This window comes from Gossypium raimondii, chromosome 9 (genome assembly GCF_025698545.1).
Source record: "Gossypium raimondii isolate GPD5lz chromosome 9, ASM2569854v1, whole genome shotgun sequence".
Lineage (NCBI taxonomy): Eukaryota > Viridiplantae > Streptophyta > Magnoliopsida > Malvales > Malvaceae > Gossypium > Gossypium raimondii.
The window spans coordinates 14,985,186-15,009,194 of NC_068573.1; the positions used below are offsets into that span (position 1 = coordinate 14,985,186).

At 33.8% G+C, this 24,009-nt stretch overlaps 2 protein-coding genes across 10 annotated transcripts; one reads left to right on the forward strand and one right to left on the reverse strand.

The window, feature by feature from the left end:
• Positions 1-127: 127 nt before the first annotated feature.
• On the reverse strand, positions 128-5,997 carry LOC105798505 (protein COFACTOR ASSEMBLY OF COMPLEX C SUBUNIT B CCB2, chloroplastic). 6 transcript variants are annotated; one of them, XM_012628605.2, is made up of 9 exons: positions 5,680-5,997; positions 5,534-5,605; positions 5,310-5,453; positions 5,049-5,202; positions 4,361-4,523; positions 2,639-2,893; positions 1,727-1,836; positions 1,355-1,488; positions 128-1,271 (listed from the first exon to the last, which is right to left on the reverse strand). In XM_012628605.2, exons 1-5 carry the CDS (start codon positions 5,947-5,949, stop codon positions 4,480-4,482), a joined length of 684 nt encoding a protein of 227 aa, XP_012484059.1. In that variant the 5' UTR covers positions 5,950-5,997; the 3' UTR covers positions 128-1,271; positions 1,355-1,488; positions 1,727-1,836; positions 2,639-2,893; positions 4,361-4,479. The 6 variants fall into 6 exon arrangements, with proteins under 6 accessions (XP_012484059.1, XP_012484058.1, XP_052476796.1 ...); XM_012628604.2 differs by having other exon boundaries at positions 4,361-4,552; positions 5,680-5,996; XM_052620836.1 differs by having other exon boundaries at positions 2,639-4,523.
• On the forward strand, positions 364-3,119 carry LOC105798503 (dihydrodipicolinate reductase-like protein CRR1, chloroplastic). 4 transcript variants are annotated; one of them, XM_012628599.2, is made up of 10 exons: positions 364-513; positions 601-723; positions 825-899; positions 975-1,040; positions 1,202-1,297; positions 1,415-1,531; positions 1,778-1,870; positions 2,280-2,381; positions 2,474-2,560; positions 2,665-3,119. In XM_012628599.2, the coding sequence occupies exons 1-10, from the start codon at positions 403-405 to the stop codon at positions 2,695-2,697; spliced, it is 903 nt and encodes a 300-aa protein (XP_012484053.1). In that variant the 5' UTR covers positions 364-402; the 3' UTR covers positions 2,698-3,119. The 4 variants fall into 4 exon arrangements, with proteins under 4 accessions (XP_012484053.1, XP_052476792.1, XP_052476791.1 ...); XM_052620832.1 differs by having other exon boundaries at positions 403-723; positions 2,454-2,560; XM_052620831.1 differs by having other exon boundaries at positions 403-723.
• Positions 5,998-24,009: the final 18,012 nt, after the last annotated feature.

Genomic DNA, 24,009 nt, shown 5'->3' on the forward strand with positions numbered 1-24,009 from the left:
TTTTATTCTCAATACCAAAAATAAACACTTATGAAAGTTAGATAATCAAACTGTGTAGTTTATAACACCTCGGATTTCTTTTGCTTTGGGTTTCAATTAATCAAATATTTATTTCTTGATAAAATCAAAAAGCAAACGGTGAATTTTTATTTCACCGAATCTTATAATTAAAAGAGTAAAGAAAAATAAAATACTTAGCAGCCTATTTCATGAATTATACGAGCTCACTGCTAAGACATGCATGTCGCTATCATACAATACTCTCCAAACGAGGCTTGTCAAAACCCACACAAACCTTATCCGAGGAACATAGCATGCGTGACAATAAAAGGTTTTAGGCAAAGAAGATTTTACCCTTATCAGCTGAGAAGGCTCAGTAGCTAAATATATTTAAGAACATCCATGGCGACCTTGAGCTGCCAGTTTCATCTTGCTATCCATCGACTTCCTTGCAATGCCAGAGTTAGGCCTTCCTTCTCTTGCTCAGTGCAACCCTCTCAAAGCAATATTAAGGTAGTGGTTCAATACCTGCACAAAAAATTTTCTGCGTTACTATTCATGGTGATTAAGAAGTTGTTTGTTCCCAATTTGGGGAAACAGGTTGTTATAAATGGAGCAGCAAAGGAAATAGGAAGGGCTGCAGTAATTGCAGTGACTAAAGCTAGAGGAATGGAGGTGGCCGGTGCAGTGGATTCCTATTGTGTGGGAGAAGATATAGGAAAGGTTTAAAGTCCATTCATGTCTTGTTCCATGTACTTTTACCCCCTCAATAATCACTTGGCTATAAAATCCAACTTTTAACACAGTTCCTTTTTCTACATTAGGTGTGTGATATGGAAGAGCCTCTAGAAATTCCTATCGTGAATGATCTCACTATGGTTTTAGGTTCGATATCTCAGGTAGCATTCCAATTTCAATATCTTTTTAAGTTGACTTCACCGGTCATACCATTTTGATCACAATAATTCTATCAGTCAAAAGAGACAGGAGTCGTTGTTGATTTCACTAAGCCTTCAGCAGTTTATGACAACGTAAAACAGGTTCGGTATCTAAACACTACTATATTCTTATATCAACTTATTTTGCAGCCTCAGTGAATAAGCAAGCATAAACCATATTTTTCATATGACCACTGAAATGTAAATTTTCTAAAAGTTATACTAGAATAGCTGATAATAGTTTTCTTTTCAACTTCCCATAGGCAACAGCATTTGGTCTGAGAAGTGTGGTTTATGTGCCTCGGATTACGGTTGACACAATATCAGCATTATCTGCATTTTGCGAGAAAGCCAGCATGGTGAGGACAGGGTGAGATATATTTCAATGTCTACTTGTCTCAAAAAATATTTTATACCGCTTTAATTTGCAGAGCCAAGTAACTTGTTGCAATTCTAACGAATACGAAATATTTTAGGGTTGCCTAGTTGCACCAACTCTGTCTATAGGATCTATTCTCCTCCAGCAAGCTGCCATTTCAGCTTCTTTCCACTACAACAATGTAGAAATTGTTGAATCAAGGGCGCATGCAACAGTAAGCTACAAGTTACATTTGGGTTTTTATATTTTCTATGGCTTTCAGTGCAAATGTTGGAGATGCAGTTGTCACGGCAGTCATCCAAAGTTAAATGAAATAAACACACATCTATAGAATGTGTGGTGCAATGAAGTATATGAATGTAGTTTTGCATTATGCTTTGACAATTAAGTCTACATAACTCCAACATACATGTCCCTTGTAGATGACCTGATGAGATACTAAACTTGTCATTGATTACAGGATCTTCCCTCACCAGATGCCATCCAGATTGCCAACAACCTCTCCAACCTTGGTCAGATCTACAACAGAGAAGACCTTTCAACAGATGTTTCGGTAAAGCATTGATATACAGAAAATGATGGTAGAACCAAAATGTCAAAAAGTGAATTGCACTTCTATTATCATCTATTTCTATCTAGTTGTGGCAATTAGAGAGTAGGGAAAGATGTTAAATGAAATGAAAATATGCAAATGAAAAAAATCCTTAAACTTTTGTTTTTGGTGCCTATCTTGTCAGATTTGATATTGCAGTAATTGTCATATAGAGCTACTAATAAAGCATAGGAAAATCCATCACATTGATCATCTGAATTCTACTAATTGGTTTTATACAAGAAAGAACTAGAGATATAGATTTACATTTATGAGAATTTATGTTACCAAAAGAAAGAACAGAAGCACATATAATCCAAAATGCTAATTAAGAAGGTGGCTCATTTTTCATTTTTTTCCCCTTTGTAAGGCAAGGGGTCAAGTCCTAGGTGAAGACGGTGTACGTGTTCATAGCATGGTCCTTCCTGGGCTTCCATCTAGTACAACAGTTTACTTCTCTGGACCAGGAGAGGTAAACCCCCCGCCCTTCCTCTCTCCTAGCACTAGCTGTGACAATTAATTTGATACTACTCTAATCCACAAGTGCTTAACCGCTGGCCACAGGTCTACACCATCAAACATGATATCACAGATGTGCAGTGCCTCATGCCAGGCTTACTCTTGGCTATTAGAAAGGTTGCCCGACTCAAGGTAACTGATCGCATTGCAGAATATACATTATGTCTTTCTTCAAGCATTTTGTTCAGAACATTGCAAAAGTAAACTTACTTGAGTGGCCCATGCAATTTCAACAGCATCTAGTGTATGGCCTGGAGAAATTTCTGTAGAACCCCATTATTCTTCAAGCTCCTTGGTGTATAACAAGATACTTCACAGATCCAGTGAAGAATCAGTTTCATCGAAATATTTTATGAAAGGAAAGGTGTATGGCCAAGAGAAAGTTCTGTAGGATCCCATTATTCTTCAAGTTCCTTCTTGTATGACTTCAGATTTTTGGCAGGTCCAGTGAGAATCATTTTCATCCTGCAAACAAATAATTCGTGAAAGGAATGGATTTCCTCCTTCTGAAAGATACATCTATAATAAGTTAAGAACAGCAAACAAAAATGTCATGCATTTACATTTCTTTGATATAAAACCACTGTAATTTGATCAATGCTTCAAAATTTTGGGATGTTCACTTCAAAATTAAGGCATGAAAAGCAATTTTGTCAAGGTACTATATATTGATGACACGCCGATTTTCTCATATGCTCAATCTTACTATTAGAAGTTTAAGGAAAAGAATAACAGCTCAACTTGTGTTGTACCAAGCCACTCTAGCAATTAAACCGCAAATTTAATATCTTATTTTTTTGCTTCATCTGAAAAGAACAAAACTTTGAGAAAGGAATGTTCTACAATAGAATGATTCAAGATAAAATACTTCAACATATTTGTTTGATAATGTCTTGTGTTATCTTCTCGAGCCACATTTATTGGGACATGACTCAAATCTTGTCATAAAACCTCAGAAGAGATATAAAGCTGATTTCCTATTCTTAAATTATTTTTTTTCATCGTCTTACATTCATGAATAGTCTGTTTTCCTCCGCTCAGGAATAGATGAGTGTTTTTGCCATCATAAACCTTAACCCATTCTTAAATTTGAGATTGCACAAAGAAAATCAATAACTTCAATTGATGGAATGGAGAAAAAAGGATATAAAATAATTAATTCTGGACCAAAAAAAAAAAAGGACTTAAGGTTCCAAGAAAAAGAGATAACAATTTATTTACAATCTAGATTCCTTGTTGGACTAAACAATGTTCACACAAATCCTTATAGAATAATGATAGCACCAACATTTCACTTTCTTGCAAATAAAACTTATATTGTTCATCTTAAGAGTTCATTAGGCATAGATGGCATTTCTTCTAAATATATGGAAAAGGTCAAAGGACGGGTGGCTCTATATGGTCGTACAATTTGACAAGCTATATCAATTTTCTCCAGCATCTAGATGCAACATGCAAGGGCCTCCAAGTATTTAAGATTGTAATAGAATGTCATAGAAGTGCCAAGTTCTTCGTTCATCTGGTATTTGGTTTATAATTAGGATCCATGTAATCAGAATACGTAAACAAAATGAGACCTCTTTATATTATAAAAACAAATCTAATCCTGCAACTACTAAAGACTTCTAATACATTAAGCGCTGGCAATCTACTGGTGACCAGAAGCAACATTAGTTTTTATCTATCTCAGTAAAGAAGATGCTGGTAAAGAAAAAAAAAAAAAAAGATAGGCACTCTTTATAAGGCATCAAACTTATCATCAAGTCAAAAGCGAACTAGAAATACTGGCATTGCTTTCAAACTGAAAAAATGGGGTCGCCAAGAAAAGACAGTAGCAAAGAAACCAGGAGAAGTATAAAACAGACTTCACAAAGATGTAAAAAGCAAACTAACAGAATGAAGGTAAGGTACACACACATTATTAGTTCTTACTTCTAAGTTTGTTCGAAACAGCTCTTATCCAGGCTCTGTCCTTCTCGTTATATGCATATCTCATGCTTGAAGTCAACAGGAAAAAACCTTCAATATTCCCCATGTAATTCATGCTTGGATTAGGACTGAGTAGCACTGGTTGTACCAAGACAGAACGAGTCCCCTGAGGAAGTATATTCCAAAATTCAGCATCTGTAATAACGATTAAATATTGGCATTAGACAGTAGGAACAGTTTAAAGAACATAGCTGAAAAGGAAAATATTGCACTGATATCACTAATTCATATTTTAACATCCAAAAAGATGCCATTAATTATTATAAGCACTTAGATTATCTCCTACTTCACAAACCATATATTCACTGTAAATGATAATCATTGTACACTAATTTTCCCTTTTACTTAGCCAACCACCCAAAGATTAATTGGGAGAAGGAGCCAACAAGTGCACGAGAGTTACAGGGTCAAGGTTAATTGTCGGCAAGGATAAATGTCATCATAAAGCTTCCTAGTCTTGGTGGTTCAAATGAAACAAGAAAGTAAGAAACCAGGGAAAGCCACAGACATTAGCAACATAGTTCCTAGTCTTAAGATGTTCTTAGAAGCTAAATTATTCATCAATTGAAATCTCAGACACATTGAAGACGATCATATCCCTTCAATACAAAAGCTAACGAAAATTATTTACCTGCAGTTTGAGGGAAATAAAGGGTGTCTGTCAAATCAGAGAGACCGGTTTCTTCTATACTACTTTTAAACCAATCAAGTACATTATCTTTTGATACACCATCAGGCAAATTCCAATATCCACGTATACATAATTCACCTTGCGTTAATATCAACTACAAAATTTGAGATATCAACAACAAACAAAATTAGTAATAACTCAAAAGAATAGAAGCTATAAATTCCCTAATTTAGTTCTTTTTTTTTTACTCGGGGTTTTTACCACAGAGGTGGTGTTGGTATTTCGCAATAAAACATATGTTGCCCAAGCTAAAGCCTCTTTTTGTGCAACCGACACATTTTCTGACATAACAAAGATTTGCTCAGCACCTTCAGGCAGAGTCGTTTGATCCAGTGGAGCTGCACCCTATGCATCATGTTACTACAAACATTATATCTAAACTTAAATTCAAATTGAACAACAAATTTGAAAAATAAAATTATTACCTTGAGAAATTTACCAAGGTAAGGAAGTGTAATTGAAAAGGCAGCCAAAGATAGACCTAAAGCCTCCGTTCTCTACACCAAAAGCATCGATTAAAAAAATTATAATGAGAAGTTAAAACTGTAATGAAATAGAGAAGGCAAGTTACCAGCTGCGCAGCGGAAACGGAGTCGGATCCAAGCAAATGGTTCAATATGAGAAGGGAACCGAACCCGTATCCGATCCACCTAGGTAAATAGGATTCGTCCAATCCAGGAATACCCAAAGTGAATCTAAGAACAGAGAGATTCATTTGTTGCTGGGAATTGTCCAGACGAGCGGAGATTGATGCCATTTTGGGGCGAAATTTGAGAGGGAGAGGGGTTTTCAACTGAATTAACGGATTTAAAAGCTGGGTTTTAGTCGTTAGTATTGTCATAGTTTCCCCCTTTAGTGAAATGAAATTGATTTGGGTGAGAGCTTAATTTAATATTATTTTGTTCTTGTACGAATATACACAAATTTTGTAATAGTATCCATCAATTGTTTTACTTTTAGTTACTTTTTTTTTTAGATTAAACTATACATATATCCATTTAATTATAATTTTTTTATTTTAGACACTTAAAATAAAATCCTTCCAATTTAAATATTTACATTATAGTTTGATTATTTTGGTTATTTCTTCATGGATTAATCAAAAGATCGATATAATAATAAATATAGTAATCAATTTTACATATTATATCTATTCAGTTATAATTTTAAAAATTAACCTTCAAAATTTACAAATATTTTCAATTTGATCCTAATTTTAAAAATTTTAAAATATATAAAAGTACATAAATATTTTAAAATATAATAATAAATTTAAATTTTATATTAATATTATTATTAAATAAAAACTTAAACTATTCATATTTATAGATAAGCAACATTTTTTTGAATTATTATTTTACTTAAACATACATATTATCATTATACTAATAGTTTAAATATTGAATTATATTTTATATTAAATATTAAATTAAATTTTAATTGTAATTTAAAATATTCAAATTTATTCATAAATAGTATCATATTGTTTTAAATTATTTCTTACATAAACATAAAAATATTTAATTTTAAAATAAATAAAATTGAATAGATAAAGTCTCATAAAATATCAATACAGTATATATTATATTAAATCGCACTTCTATTGTAATTTAAATTGTTGGAATTTTTAAATAAGTAATATTTTATTATTTTATATTGATTCCAACTTTAAAAGATATGCTATCATTATTTTAAATCTAAAATTTTGAATAGATAAAGTCTAATAAATATCAAATATTCATTATATTTGTCTTAAAGTACACTTTTATTCTAATTTATACTATTATTTTATTATTATATTAAAGCTAAAAGTTCTAAATAAAAAGTTGATATTAAATATTGAATTATAATTTATATTCATCTTGAATTACACTTTATTTATAATTTAAATTATTAAAATTTATAGATAAGAAATATCTTATTGCAAAATATTTTAATTATTTCATATTAAATAAAACAAAACATATTATTAAAGAAATAAAATTATTTTAGTATCTTTAAATAATAATTAACCAACAAGTGGACTTCTGTGTTTAAATCAAATTCGAATTTTGGAGTCGTTACTGTTGAGAGGATTTTACCTAAATAACACCCCGACTCGAACAAGATTGATCTGAGACCTTAAATCAAATGAGGTCATCTGTGACTATACAAAAAAAATGATAATTACTTATATTAATAAAACAAAATTAGTTGAGCGCATTTTAAAACAAATTTCCAAAGGTGTTTAAGGCCAAGCAAAAGCTCTCAAGGGTTTAATTGTAGCAAAGCAATGTAGGAGCGCTATCAGAGGCTTAGGTGTGGATACCTAACCCAATTACTGTGCAGAGGTACCAAATCCCTAACTCATGCACTTAAAAATTAACCAGTTAACTCCTTATTTTGGCCTTAAACATGACCAAATCAAATCCATGACTTGTGGTTCTCAAAATTCATATTTTAAACATCATACATGATCATCAAAACACATTAAAACAATATGAGACCAACATGATCACATGTTATCAAACTTAAACATCAAAATTAGTTTACTTGGCATACAAGAAACACATGAGACATATATCCACACCATTATACACATAAATACATACTAAGATTACAATTCACTAAAATTGCATATTCAAGTCATCAAAATGGACATTAACTATTACCATTTACGCTAGGAACATGCCAACTCAAACTTAGAATTCAAAAGATGATACAAACATTGCTTAGTTGATAAATGAGTCTCAGATGCTATCAATCTACTCGAGTCCATAAGTCCTAATCATCACTGATACATGGAAATAAACAAGTTATCACGTGAGTAAAGGGCCTCAGTGATGCTAACATAATTTCAAAGCAATGCATAAGCAAATCAAGTATGTAAACTGTTGAAAAAAAATTCGGTTCAAAAGCAGTTTTCTTGCACAGCGGAAAAGTAAAATTCTGAAAACCCAGCCGATTTGTGATATTTATAGTAATAATTTTTTCCCAAAATAGTACCTATGTTTTGGGCGAAACGGATCTTAGACATTCTTGATTTTTAATTAAACAACCTTCTTCATTATTCTCGTACCACGAATTATTTCAAGTGTGGGCTCAAACAGTTTTGAAACAAACAAAGACCCAAGAATAATTTTTACTTTCAGTAGGAAAGTAAACCTCTCTCTCTTATAGAAATCGGTAGAATTGTTATGTAACATCCTGCTTAGCGAAGTCCCAATGATTGAAAAATGTTATTGGAGGCAAGGCACAAAGAGTAAGATTTAAGCGAGTAAGACATAAGGATTTGGCTAAGCATAAAAAATTTTTCGAAAACGCCTGTTCGCCTTAGCTCAACAGATTCTAAAAGAAAAGCTTTGTAAGAAGAGTATGTGGCGAACCAAAAGTGTTTTGTCTGTGAGGCCCTTTGTAATAGGGATAGTTTAGGGAAATCATGAAAGGGGTAAGGTATGACCAAACAAGGAATAATGGTATGAATGTACAAATATATGGATATGGAGCATAGTCATAGAAAGGTACGATTGGCAAATAGTATTCGCTCAAATGCACTTTTTGTCATTTAGAATGGGCGAACCCCAATATGAGTATAAAACAAGTAAGGATTTCATGTCTGATTACTATGAGTGGTGAAATGAGACTTATGATTATGTAAAATGACCTTAGGATGTGAGTTCACGCTAGTGGCGCAGTATGCCCTGTAACCAATATGGTCTCATGCCAACTAAATTGTAAGGAAAGCTTGTTAGGAATTAACCGAACATGAACTAGAATGGTTAAAGGCTGAAGGAGTAATCGAGTATCTTATAGAGGTGGAAGATTTTAATAAGGCTGTTCAGTCTTGATGTGACGTTTACCAAGTTCCCATAGAGGGTTAAGTTAAAAGAACACCCTGGTTAGGTTAAGAAAAAGGTTATCTTCTTTCCCTTTTTTCTTTGAAAAACAAAAAAGATTTAGGGCTAAGGTGAGATAAAAACATTGCTCTGAGCTAAGTTCAAAATCCTAGATATTTCTAGTTATTTTCTTCACGAAAAGTTATGTTTCGTGACTCTACTTGACAAGGGAACATAGATCTGTAATTATGCTTGGACAAATAGAGCTTAGTGATATGTTTAGGTTTACAATGATGATAAAGGTTACTCGAATGGGTTTTAAGAAAGTGTCTCTGTTTATCAAGGTAGAGGAGGCTGTATGATCTGGCTGAATGATGGATCTAGAGCCCAAACTGTTGATTTCACAAGGAAAGGCTAGATTTGAAGTTTAAACTACCTTTGAGGTTATCAAGTGAAACCCTAAATTGACTCATGCATTCATAATATGCCTTTTATAAACTTCTATGCTAAGTAACCAAATCATGAAATAGAACTAGTAAAATATAATGTGATGACTCTAATGAGGAACATAAGATTTATGGACTTGCATGTATGGATAACATGAAGTTTCATAGTCAACGTATGAAACATGAATCTCGAGGTTAAATGATGCTTATGTAGCACCCCAAACTCGACCTAGACGCTATGGCTGAATTTGGAAAGCTACATTGGCCACCGAAATGGCCTAGAAAATCTTTCGTAGTTTTGAAACGTACTTTTAAAAACCATTTGCGTAAATCATTTCAAACTAGTGAAATCGAGAAATTTTAGAAATCGATGACATTGATATTTTATTTGTAAAAAGTTTGATCGTTGTTCAAAACTTTCGTAATTTCAATCATATTTCAAAATCATTTATTCAAAACTAAAGAACTTGACTATTTGTCACTATTTAAAAAAACATGTTAAATTCATAAAATTAAATGTCTTTAAAAATATCATTTGTAAACATCATAAAATTTGAAATTAAGTCTAATTTTATTAAGAACTTATTTCTCGATTTGTAGCGAAAAATGTAATATTGATATATTCTTACGAAAATCATAACGAACCGTTTTGCTAAAACCATATTTTGCTAAAAATCAATATTTTATTTAAGTTTGATAAAACATCAATAGGCAATTTAAAACCTAAAAACAATTAAGTCATATATTTGTCTAAAACTCATTTTCATTGTCCTAGTGAAAAGAGTGATTTTGTCAAGTTTTAATAAAACCAAGTTTCGTGCATAATATTAATCAAATACTAATTTATGCGTTTTTAAAAACTTAATGTCATGCAAACAATTCATTCAAATCACAATGAAAAATCTCTAAAGTAAAGTCATGCCACATCCATAATCAAACTTATTACAAATGCAAAATAACAAAATATCAAAATAAAATTTAATTACTTTAATTTAAAAATAATTCTAAGAAACTTCTTCAAATGTCGTCATCGCATCCTAACCTCGAGGTTATCTGTAAAATAAAAAAAAACTAAATGGAGTGAGCTATAAAGCTTAGTGTGAGTCTTATAACAAGTTAAATAGCAATAAGCACATACATATCGTACAACATAATCAATATTATGCATATGATCATGGTAGTGCAATTTTTGGAAAACAATTATGCAAATTTTTATAAAACATCCTACCTATCACCGCTACACTCCAAAAAGAGTTCCCCAGAACTCATCTATACAAACACTCCAATATGTGGATGAAGCTACCAATATTCGCAGACAAGCAGCCATGTAGGTTGTGGATAAACCACCATGTTGGTTGTGGACGAAGCCACCAATTCTTCCTCCTTACAATATCCCACCCTATGCATGTGATATGGCGATAATGAACATATATATATATTTTATTTCAAAATATCATTTATCACATTAGGCGTGTTGAAACATGCAAATCGAATCATATAATATCATGTTTAACATGTGTTTCACGTATTGTTTCAAGATATCAAAATATCACCATTTATTTTTCATGTAAAATCAATTGTTCCATAATATCACATAACATGAGAATGAGAATAACATACTTTTCAAACAGTGAAAATCATAACCACACAACATACTTTTCACAAAATTAGTTGGTTCGAAACCACTTACTTGTATAATCCGTTTCGACGAATTTAGTCTCCCTTTTTAGAATACTTAAAGTATTCACATAAATCACAAATCAAATAAAAATATTTTGTTTAGGTATTATTAACGTTATATATATAACTTGTATCGATTTAGACCCACACCTAAATTCGTATGACCCGATAATAACGATTTCATTTCCTAACTCTAAGAGAGAAGATCAACCCTTGAACCCTTAGTTAAACATTAATACCATGTCAGTATATTGGCATTTTTAATAATATTTTTGAATAAATGATTATATTGAATCACTTACTTAATCAATGGTTCCAATGACAAACATCTCTGAAGGATGGAGTATGGATCCGGGGTTTCAAATAAATGCTTCATGCACGAACAAGAAATATCCTTGTTAGAATCTTTCATAAAAGAGAATAAAGAAAGAAATAATCTAATCGAAGGATTTAACAATACTTATGTAATCTCGAGGGTAAGGAGACTCAACGATCCTTGAAATGATTCAATTAAAGAGGAGGATTCTCAACTAACAAATAAAATAAAATAATAAAAATGATAGATTAGAAAAGAATAACAAAAAAATCAATAAAATCAAGATATGAAGTTGAATAATAAAAAGGTTGATTACGAAAGAGAGGAGGAGAAAATAAGAAAATGGTGAAAAAAAGTGGTGGTCAATGACGGCGGCATGATAGTAGTGGTGACGGTGGAGGTCCGAAAGTGGAGATGTGGTGGTGCGATTGGCTAGGAATGGAGGAGATGTGGAAGAATTAAGGAAAAAGGTTTTGTTGATGAGGTGAAATGGAAGAAAAATGAAGAGGAAAGGGAGGAAAAAGGAGGAGCAAAAGATGGAGTGGCAAAAATGGAAATGAAGGAAAAAATTAACATCAAAAGGTATAACAGGTTCAATGTATGTCACACAAGGTAAGGGTGAAGAAAATAGGCATGTTGAGGGGATAAAGCAGCAAAAAGAGGATCATGAGAGTGAAAAGAGGGGTTTAGGAGGGAAATTTGACTAGTTAAAAAAGAAAAAAAAATCTTCCTTCGCATGGTAACTAGGAGTGGACGGTAATGGAAGCTTTTTTCCATGCAAAAATTACCAAAAAAAATTAAATAAAATATGGAGTGTGTGGAGACTTGAACTAGGACCCTTAGGAAATTATTTAAGCTCCTAACCACTAAGCTAACTTACTTTTTTGTTCACAAACTACAACATTTATTTTAAAAACATGGTGTGACCTTTGCTAAGGTTTGAAGAAAAATTGCACCATATAGAAAATCATATGAGGGAAGGGATTCAAATGAGCAAAAGATCATCTACAAAATTCGGGCATGACCACTCTCAGTTCATTAACCCAATTTCTACTAATCCAGTTTATAGGGATGTGATAACTTGTGTCTGGATAATGGTAATGTGTCTGAAAGGCCTGGATGTGTTTGTTACGAATAAGTCAAGATATGATGAGTTCATGAAAGATGGGTCTAAGTATGAAGAGTCTGTGTCTGTCTCTGGAATTATCAAAGGGGTTCATCGGGACTAAAAACACGAATCTCTAAAAAGACAAGTCTATGGCGACGGCGTTAAAGGACCATATCATGTAAGATCGTAATTGGTGCATTATGACATCATATGGAAAGAAGACCATATCGTGTAAGACAATAACTGGTGGGTTATGTAACATCCCGAAATAGAGCCTAGTCAGAACAGTGGTTTCTGGACCACAAATCTGATGAGGAAAAAATAATTTTTATTATATTTTTATGGTCTAGAATTTCACAAAATGATTTCATGAAAATTTCGTTCGAAAATTTCGACGTTTGGACACTCAATTTAGTTAAAAGGACTAAATTGAAAAAAGTGTAAAAGTTGAGTTCTACATGTTAGAGGTGTCCAGTTGTTATGAAATTTTAAATTGGAGGCCCTTAAATAGAAATTAGACCATTGGTTAAATTGTGGACAAAAATGGACATAAGATAAGTGAAATAGGATATTTTTAAGTGAGTGGTATTTTAGTCATTTAGTAATAAAAAGAATTAAAAGGGGAAAAGATGACAAATTGTGCTCATCTTCTTTATTTGGCCAAATATTGCGAGGAGGAAGCCATAGTTAGGGTTTTCAAGCTTCCAAGCTCCATAGTAAGTGATCCCAAGCCCCGTTTTTTATGTTCTTTACGTTTTTTGAGTCCCGGTAACTTAATTTAGCTTATTCTAGCAATAATTTAACCTAGAGTTCATATTTGGAAAAATAACCATAGGTTAAATGTGTTTATTTTGATGTTTTATGGTAGAATATGAAGCTTGGAACTATGTTAAACAACTTTTGCTAGACGATTTTAAGTGAAAGCGAGGAAAACGGCATAATCGGTAAATATACCTAATATCCATAAGTAAGTGTTAGAGTGGCAATTTGATGTTGCTATAGAAGGGAAAACTGTTCAGCATGTTATAAAACATAAGACTAAAGGATGAAGTTTAATTTTCGAGCTTTGGAACAAAAGTATAATTATACAAAAGTTTAGGGGTAAAATTGTAACTTTGCCAAAGTTCGAGTCAAGGATTGTTTTGATGAATGTGAGTATTAAATAAGCTAAATTTGCTATTATAGATCAAGAAGAATGAAATTCGGAGTTAGACTGGGGAAAGAAAAATGTTAAGGACTAAGTTGCTATATTTGATCGTATTTTGTACCGAGGTAAGTTTACGGTAAATAAATGCAATATTTCAATAATTATTATTAATTTTGTTATTTTCTAGAAATTATGTATTTATTTCATGAAATTATTTAATGTTGACTCAAGTATGAGATGACAGAGAATCAGAGTTAAAAAGCCCTGTTGAAACATTGGGAATGTATTGGATACAAATGTCATGACATTAAAGGAATGAGATACAATGTAAGACCATATCTGGGATATGGCATTGGCATCATTGTGATTACGAGAGGTCCCATGTAAGACCATGTCTGGGATATGGCGTTGGCACCGAGATAAGAAGTCCCCCGTAAGGCCATGTCTGGGACATGACATGGGCACCGATATGAGAACTCCCATGTAAGACCATATCTGGGATATGGCATTGGCAGTACAGGAAACATCCCATGTAAAACCACATTTGGGACATGGCTTTGGCATGTTATTATCAGACAGGAGACCCGAGTATCCTTAGTATTCTAAGTGGTTCAACGGGCTAGTAAACAGACTATGTTACATGAAAGTTCAGGTAAAAGCATAATAAATAGATTCAGGGGAGTTATAAGAGTTAAGAATATCTTAGTGATCAGTTGAGAAAGAAATTTTAGCAAGGGACAAGTAAGTTATAAGCATGAGTTATTTAAGTAAGCAAGTAAGTAAACAAGTAAGAAAGTAAGTAAAGAAGAAGCGAAGACCATGATACTTGATGATAAATCATGAGTATAATTATTTATGATAAATGTTGTCATTTATTTTCTTGTAAACTTACTAAGCTTTACGCTTACTCTCTTTATTTTCCTTCTTTTTTTTATAGTATCGCCAAGCCAATTCGGGGATCGTAAAGACGTCGGAGATCGTTTCACACTATCATCAGACCATCTCGATATTAAATGATTCGAAACGTTTTAAGTTATGGCATGTATAGGGACTTAGTCATTTTGTGTGTGTTCTTATGATATGGCTAATGAATAGCTATTGAAATGGCTATTTAAGAACATGTTTTGATGTTATGTGTGCCTAAATGATAGTTAATACAAAGAAATTATAAAAGAGTAAAAATTTGCAATGGAACAATTTTTGGACAACAGCATTGACGTGATTTTGAAAAATCACCAAAAATAGTAGAAAAGGAATTAGAGAGTGAATAAGATATAGAATCAAATCTTATTGAGTCTATTTTGACATGAAAGAAATGGTGTAGGAAAAAATATATTTTTTTTGATATTTGAATTTTAGTGAGACAGGGTCAAAATTGTTTTTGAAGTCCCTTGTTCTGGCTTTAGAAAATCATTAAAAATTGTACAGAAATAATTATGAGTATTAATTTATATGTATAGATTCCTTAGTGATTCTATCTTCAGTAGAAATAAGAGGAACCATTATATGAATTCTGTACAATGAGATAATTGATTTTTAATACAAAGAGGTCAGAACTGTCAAGTAGAGAAATAGGGGAGGCTTTAACTAATAAACTGTACTAATTGGCTAACCCAAAAATTTTGGAAATTTTATGATAAGAAGATTTATGAGTCTAGTTTCAGGGAAAATTTAGGGATCTAAATCTTTAGTTTTGTAACTCGAGTTATAATTAAATTAGTGACAGTCACGCAGGTGGACAGTTTTGTTGTAAATAGTAAAATAAATTTTAAAAGCAAATTTTTATGCCCCGAACTAGTAAGTTAAATGAGATAACGCCTCGTGCTCGACTCCGACAATGGTCTTGGGTAAGGGGTGTTACATTTATTTGTATCAGAGTGAGGTTTAGTCGGTTCTCGGAATAGTCAGTATGAATAAATGTCTAGCTATACATGCCATGCTTGTATTTTGAAAGTGTGACGACTCCTGACGATTTTAAAATGTTTTTCTTTTATAGTTATGGATCCCGAACGAGTTGGTACAGATGATGTAGAGAGTAATTTGGCCACTCCTGCATAAGGGATGGTGCCACTAGATATTAGTGAAAGGCCCGTTACAGTTAGTCAAGGAGGAAGGGCTCGAGAAGCCTTCTTCCAAGCTATGAATGAATGGTTTGCCGAGTTTGTTCATACGTATCCAGCTGTTAGGCCTCCACCCTCTCATGATTTTTTGATCCCCCATGTAGCTCCACCAGTCACAAGTACAGTTATAATAGAAAGGCCGCCAATTAAGGAGCTAAAGAGTTTCGGGCTACTAAAGATGATGATGCAGAAAGAGAAGAATTTTGGCTCAAGAATATTATCAGAGTCTTTGATGAGTTATCCTATACACCTGAGGAATGCATGAAGTGTGTTGTCTCACTCCTTAGAGATTCAACCTATCATTGGTAGAAGACTCTTGTGTCAATTGTACCGAGCGAGATAGTTACTTGGGATTTCTTTCAGGAGGAATTCCGTAAAAAGTATATCGGTCAGAGATTTATTAACCAGAAAAGAACAGAGTTCCTTGAGTTAAAGCAGGGTAAGATGACTGTAACCGAGTATGAACATGAATTTGTTAGACTCAGCAAGTATGCTCGAAAGTGTGTGTCTATAGAGGCTATCATGTGCAAAAGAGTTTATTGGCTCAATGATGATATCCGACTGTCAGTTGGCATTCTAGAGATAAAAGAGTTTGTTGTTCTAGTTGAAAAAGCCTGTAAAGCAAGGGAGTTGTTAAAGGAAAAAGAAAAGGCAAAGCTAAAATTGAGGTTCAAGACACGAAGAAAAGGTAGATGAGCAGATCATTTCAGTCTACATCGAAGAGGCCTAGAGAGTTCTCTATTAGATCAAATTTTTTAGCCAAGTATCCTAGCCAAAAAAAAAGTAGAAGATTTGTAGGTTCAAGAGCTCAGACTACTACAGTTGCAAGTGTAGGTAGTACTCGACCATCTAGACCAGAGTGTGCTCAATGTGGTAGGCGTCATCTCGGTGAGTTCTGAGCAAATGAAAATGCTTGTTTCAGATGTGGTGCACTAGATCATTTTATTCGGGATTGCCTCGAAATAGTTAAAAGAGAAGTAATATTGAGTGCAAGATCGGGAAATGCTCCCACTAGAGGCAGACCACAGAGGAATTTGGGAGTTAGAGCGACTAGCTAGACTAAATGTTAGAGCACCCGTAAGGACTTATGCTATTCGTGCTCGCGAAGAGGCATCCTTCCTCGATGTGATTACAGGTACATTTTCTCTCTATGATACTAGTGTTATTACTTTGATTGATCGGGGTTCGACCCATTCCTATGTTTGTATGAGATTGATGCCTAGTATGAACATGCCCATAGAATCTACCGAATTGGTGATTAAAGTATCGAACCCATTAGGCCAGTATGTGTTAGTAGACAAAGTATGTAAAAATTGCCCTTTGATGATTAGAGGTCACTGTTTTCCGGCCAATCTCATGCTATTTCCATTTGATGAGTTTGATGTGATTCTTGGTATGGATTGGTTGACTGCCCATGATGTGATAGTGAATTGTGGAAAGAAATACATTAAGTTGAAATGCAAAAATGGTGATATTATCCGGGTTAATTCAGATGAGTCAGATAGTTCTCTTGTCATGATTTTTGTCATGTTTGCTCAGAAATGTTTGAGAAAAAGGTATGAAGCTTATCTTGCTTTTGTATTGAATACTAAAGATCCAGAATTGAAAAATGAATTAGTGCCAGTAGTTTGTGAGTTTTCCGATGTGTTTCCGGAAGAATTGCCAGGTTTTCCTCCTATTAGAGAGGTTGAGTTTGGTATTGAGTTGATTCTAGGTACCGCTCCTATTTCTATTACTCTTTATAAAATGGCGCCGTTGGAATTGAAAGAATTGAAAGCTCAGTTGTAGGAATTAACTGATAAAGGTTTTGTAAGACCTAGTTTTTCTCCTTGGGGTGCACCAGTGCTTTTTATGAAAAAGAAAGATGGTTTGATGAGGTTGTGTATAGATTATCGACAGCTTAACAAAGTAACAATAAAGAATAAATATCCACTGCCTAGAATTGATGATCTGTTTGACCAATTGAAGGGAGCCACTGTGTTCTCCAAGATAGATTTGAGATCTGGTTATTATCAGTTGCGGGTTAAGAGTCAGATGTTCCGAAGACTACTTTCCGGACTAGGTATGGTCACTATGAGTTTCTTGTGATGCCATTTGGCTTGACTAATGCTCCAGCCATATTCATGGATTTAATGAACCGAATCTTTCGACCTTACTTGGACAAGTTTGTAGTTTTGTTTATTGATGATATTCTAATTTATTCACTTGATGGGACTGAACATGCTGAACATTTGAGAACAGTTTTATAGATTTTGAGAGATTATCAGTTATATGCCAAGTTTAGCAAAAGTGAGTTTTGGCTTCGAGAAGTTGGATTCCTTGGACACATTGTCTCAAGTGATGGTATTAAAGTTGATCCAAGTAAAATTTCAGCCATTGTTGAGTGGAAACCACCCAGAAATGTATCAGAGGTTAGAAGCTTTCTTGGATTAGTTGGTTATTACAGACGATTTGTAAAGGTATTTTCCATGATAGCTACCCCGTTGACAAGGTTGTTGCAGAAAGATGTCAAGTTTGAATGGATTGAGAAGTGTCAGCAGAGTTTCGACAAGTTAAAGGCATTGTTGATTCAAGCTCCTGTTTTAGTACAGCCAGAATCGGGTAAAGAACATATGATTTACAATGATGCATCCTTGAATGGATTGGGTTGTGTACTTATGCAAGAAGGTAAAGTAATAGCTTATGCTTCCTGACAGTTAAACCCACATGAGAAAAACTACTTGACGCACGATTTAGAGCTAGCTGCCATTGTATTTGCATTGAAGATCTGGAGACATCACTTGTACGGTGAGAAGTGTCGAATATTCACTGACCATAAAAGTTTGAAATATTTGATGACTCGGAAAGATTTGAACTTGAGGCAAAGAAGATGGCTAGAGTTGATTAAAGATTATGAGCTAGTGATCGATTATCATTCGGGTAAGGCAAATGTTGTTGCTGATGCCTTGAGTAGAAAGTCTTTATTTACATTGAGAGCTTTGAATACTAGTTTGGTTTTATCAGATGATGGTTCTCTTTTAGCTGAGTTGAGAGCTAGACCAATGTTTCTTGAAGAAATCTGTAAAGCTCAGAAAGATGATAGTGAGTTGCAAGTTAAAAGAGCTTAGTGCGAGTCAGGTGTAGAATCTAATTTTCAGATCGGTTCTGATGGTTGTTTGATGTTCAGAAATTGAATATGTGTATCGAAGAATGATGGGCTTATTCGGAAGATCTTACAGGAAGCACATAGCAGTTCTTTGTCTATTCACCCAGGTAGTACAAAGATGCATAATAATTTGAAGAAAATATATTGGTGGGTAGGAATGAAAAGAGATATTTCAGAATTTGTTTCTAGATGCTTGATTTGTCATCAGGTAAAGGCTGAACATCAGGTACTTTCAGGTTTATTGCAGCCTGTGTTAGTTTCTAAGTGGAAATGGGACCGAGTTACCATGGATTTTGTGACAGGGTTGCCGCTGACATCGAGAAAGAAAGATGCAGTATGGGTTGTGATTGATAAGCTAACGAAGTCAGCTCATTTTATCCCAGTTTGTATGGATTACTTACTTGACAAGTTGGCTGAGTTGTATATTTCAGAGATAGTCAGACCATATGGAGTACCATTATCGATTATCTTAGATAGAGATTTGAGATTTACTTTGCGGTTTTGGAAGAAATTACAGGAAGCTTTGGGCACAAAGTTGAGTTTTAGTACAGCTTTCCATCCTCAGACTGATGGTCAGTCAGAGAGAGTTATTCAGATACTTGAGGATATGCTTAGATGTTGTGTTTTATAATTTCAAGGTAGTTGGGAGAAATATTCGCCGTTAGTAGAGTTTGCCTATAATAATAGTTATCAATCGAGTTTAAAGATGGCACCTTATGAAGCTTTGTATGGACATAAGTGTCGTACGCCTTTGTATTGGATAGAGCTTAAGGAAAATCAGATTTATGGGGTTGATCTAGTTAAAGAAACAGAAGAGAAAGTAAAAGTCATTAGAGATTGCTTGAAAGCAGCTTCAAATAGACATAAATCCTATACAGATTTGAAAAGAAAAGAGATTGAGTTTCAGGTTGGTGACAGGGTATTTTTGAAAGTATCTCCGTGGAAGAAAATTCTCAAATTTAGCAAGAAAGGAAAACTAAGTCCACGTTTATTGGACCGTTCGAGGTGATTAAAAGAGTTGGGCCCTTAGCATATCGGTTAGATTTGCCGACTAAGTTAGAGAAGATTCATGATGTATTCCATGTGTCTATGTTACGCCGTTATCGTTTAGATCTGTCACATGTAATTTCTCAGCCAGAGGTTGAGATTCAACCAGATATTACTTACGGTGAAGAACCGGTAAAGATTTTAGCTCGAGAAGTTAAGCAACTAAGGAACAAAAGTATTGCACTTGTGAAAGTATTATGGAATAGGCATGGGATAGACGAGGCTACATGGGAGCCTAAAGAGGCTATGCGAAAACAGTACCTTAATCTCTTCACAGTAAGATTTTCGGGGACGAAAATCCCTAAAGGGGGGAAAAATGTAGCATCCCGAAATAGGGCCTAGTCGGAATAGTGGTTTCGGGACCACAAATTCGAGGAGGGAAAATTTATTTTGATTATATTTTTATGGTCTACAATTTCACGAAATGATTTCGTGAAAATTTCGTTCGAAAATTTCGACGTTTGGGCACTTAATTTAGTCAAAAGGACTAAATTGTAAAAAGTGAAAAAGTTGAGTTGTACATGTTAGAGGTGTCCAGTTGTTATGAAATTTTAAATTGGAGGTCCTTAAATGGAAATTAGACCATTGGTTAAATTGTGGACAAAAATGGACATAAGATAAGTGAAATAGGATATATTTAAGTGAGGGGTATTTTAGTCATTTAGTAATAAAAAGAATTACAAGGGGAAAAGATGACGAATTGTGCTCATCTTCTTTATTTGGCTGAATATTGCGAGGAGGAAGCCATAGTTAGGGTTTTCAAGCTTCCAAGCTCCATAGTAAGTGATCCCAAGCCCCGTTTTTAATGTTCTTTACGTTTTTGGAGTCCCGGAAACCTGATTTAGCTTATTCTAGCAATAATTTAACCTAGGGTTCATATTTGGAAAAATACCCAGAGGTGAAATGTGTTTATTTTGATGTTTTATGGTAGAATATAAAGCTTGGAACTATGTCAAACAACTAGAATATGAAGCTTGGAACTATGTCAAACAACTTTTGGTAGACGATTTTAAGTGAAAACGAGTAAAACAGCATAATCGGTAAAAATACCTAATATTCATAAGTAAGTGTTAGAGTGGGAATTTGTTGTTGCTATAGAAGGGAAAAATGTTCAGCATGCTATAAAACATAAGAATAAGGGATGAATTTTAATTTCTGATCTTTGGAACAAAAGTATAACTCTACAAAAGTTTAGGGGTAAAATTGTAACTTTGCCAAAGTTTGAGTCAAGGATTGTTTTGATGAATGTGAGTAGTAAATAATCTAAATTTGCTATTATAGATCAAGAAGAACGAAATTCGGAGTTAGACGGGGGAAAGAAAAAGGTTGAGGACTAAGTCGCTAGATTTGATCGTATTTTGTACCGAGGTAAGTTTATGGTAAATAAATGTAATATTTCAATAATTATTATTAATTTTGTTATTTTCCAGCAATTATGTATTTATTTCATGAAATTATTTAATGTTGACTCAAGTATGAGATGACAGAGAATCAGAGTTAAAAAGCCCTGTTGAAACATTGGGAATGTATTGGATACAAATGTCATGACATTAAAGGAATGAGATCCAATGTAAGACCATATCTGGGATATGACATTGGCATCATTGGGATTATGAGAGGTCCCATGTAAGACCATGTCTGGGGCATGGCGTTGGCACCGAGATAAGAAGTCCCCCGTAAGGCCATGTCTGGGACATGACATGGGCACTGATATGAGAACTCCTATGTAAGACCATATCTGGGATATGGCATTTGCAGTACAGGAAACATCCCAAGTAAGACTACATTTGGGACATGGCTTTGGCATGTTATTATCAGACAGGAGACCCGAGTATTCTTAGTATTCAAAGTGGTTCAACGGGCTAGTAAACAGACTATGTTACATGAAAGTTCAGGTAAAAGCATAATAAACAGATTCAAGTAAGTTATAAGAGTTAAGAATATCTAAGTGATCAATTGAGAAAGAAATTTTAGCAAGGGACAAGTAAGTTATAAGCATGAGTTATTTAAGTAAGCAAGTAAGTAAACAAGTAATAAAGTAAGTAAAGAAGAAGCGAAGACCATGATACTTGATGATAAATCATGAGTATAATTATTTATGATAAATGTTGTCATTTATTTTCTTGTAAACTTACTAAGCTTTACACTTACTCTCTTTATTTTCCTTCTTTTTTTTATAGTATCGCCAAGCCAATTCGGGGATCGTAAAGATGTCGGAGATCGTTTCACACTATCATCAGGCCATCTTGATATTAAATGTTTCGAAACGTTTTAAGTTATGGCATGTATAGGGACTTAGTCATTTTGTGTGTGTTCTTATGATATGGCTAATGAATAGCTATTGAAATGACTATTTAAGAACATGTTTTGATGTTATGTGTGCCTAAATGATAGTTAATACAAAGAAATTATAAAAGAGTAAAAATTTGCAATGGAACAATTTTTGGACAGCAGCATTGACGTGATTTTGAAAAATCACCAAAAATAGTAGAAACAAAATTAGAGAGTGAATAATATATAGAATCAAATCTTATCGAGTCTATTTTCACATGAAAGAAACGGTGTAGGAAAAAAATTATATATTTTGAGATATTTGAATTTTAGTGAGACAGGGTCAGAATTGTTTTTGAAGTCCTTTGTTCTGACTTTAGAAAATCATTAAAAATTGTACAGAAATAATTATGAGTATTAATTTATATGTATAGATTCCTTAGTGATTCTATCTTCAGTAGAAATAAAAGGAACCATTATATGAATTCTGTACAATGAGATAATTGATTTTTAATACAGAGAGGTCAGAACTATCAAGTAGAGAAACAGGGGAGACCGTAACTAATAAACTGCACTATTGGCTAACCCAAAAATTATGGAAATTTTATTATTAGAAGATATGTAAGCCTAGTTTCAGAGAAAATTTACGGATCTAAATTTGGAGTTTCATAACTTGAGTTAGAATTAAATTAGTGACATTCATGCAGGTGGACAGTTTTGTTGTGAATAGTAAAATAAATTTTAAAAGCAAATTTTTATCCCCCGAACTAGTAAGTTTAATCAGATAACGCCTCTTGCTTGACTGCGGTAATGGTCTCAGGTAAGGGGTGTTACAGGTTATGGCATTATATGGAAAGAAGACCATATCGTGTAAGATTGTAACTGGTGGATTATGGCACCATGTGGGAAAAAAAAGGAAGGTTATTATCTAATATGGTTCTCTGTGTGTTCTAGGACGATTATGGCAAACCTCACTAACTGTGAGTCTAGGAAAATCCCTATCGCCTAAATCACCAGGAAAAGAAAAGCCTTTGTGGCAATCTTTATTTAAGGTCGCCTTTGTGGCAAAACTTTGGAAAGGTAAGCCTTTGTGGTGTACCTGTAAAAGGTCAACCTTTGTGGCAAAACTCTAGAAAGGTAAGCCTTTGTGGTGAACTTCTTAAGGAACACCTTTATGGAAAATCTCTAAAAGGAAAAGCCTTTGTGGCGATCTCTGTCAAAGGAAAGCCTCTGTGGAAAACTCCGGACAGGAAAAGCCTTTGTGGTAATCTCCATAAATGAAGTCTTCGTGACTATATCTAAAATGGAATACCTTCGAGGCACAACCTAAGGACTAGATGCTTTGGTGGCAACTCTGTTAAGGAAAACCCTTGTGGTGAATACAAAGGAAGCCTTTGTGGTTATTTAAATGAAGGAATGCCCTCACGACAAATTTTAAATGAAAGGCATGTAAGGAATTAGGATAGAATGACAAGAATGGTCCTCTGAAGGCAAAGTAAAGATATGACTCTAAAGGTATGGTAAGTGTAAGAAATAACGTATGGGTCAATTAGAAAGAACTAAGTATCCAACGAACTCTGAAAGAACAGCACCATGTGTAAATGAATTGGTGAACCCCACATCGTAACAACAAATGAATAGTGAAGCTAAAGTGCGCTAGAATAGGTGGCGAATCTGGGATATATGTTATAGGAATGTATAGATAGTACCCTGAAGTAAGGAACATCTAGGCGAACTTTGTGTGTAGTAATGGGTGTAGTCTACCTCGCCCAAAGTGTAACCCCTCAAACTAGGCCTAGACGTTAT

Bases quoted from the DNA above. Each gene is read 5' to 3' on its own strand.
- LOC105798503 (XM_052620831.1), top strand. From the start codon at position 403: ATGGCGACCTTGAGCTGCCAGTTTCATCTTGCTATCCATCGACTTCCT. The intron at 1,041-1,201 runs GTTCGGTATCTA...AACTTCCCATAG, and splicing joins TTTATGACAACGTAAAACAG to GCAACAGCATTTGGTCTGAG. The intron at 1,298-1,414 runs GTGAGGACAGGG...GAAATATTTTAG, and splicing joins TTTGCGAGAAAGCCAGCATG to GGTTGCCTAGTTGCACCAAC.
- LOC105798505 (XM_052620835.1), bottom strand. From the start codon at position 5,949: ATGACAATACTAACGACTAAAACCCAGCTTTTAAATCCGTTAATTCAG. The intron at 5,454-5,533 runs GTAATAATTTTA...CATGATGCATAG, and splicing joins ACCTTGGTAAATTTCTCAAG to GGTGCAGCTCCACTGGATCA. The intron at 5,203-5,309 runs GTAAAAACCCCG...CAAATTTTGTAG, and splicing joins ATACCAACACCACCTCTGTG to TTGATATTAACGCAAGGTGA.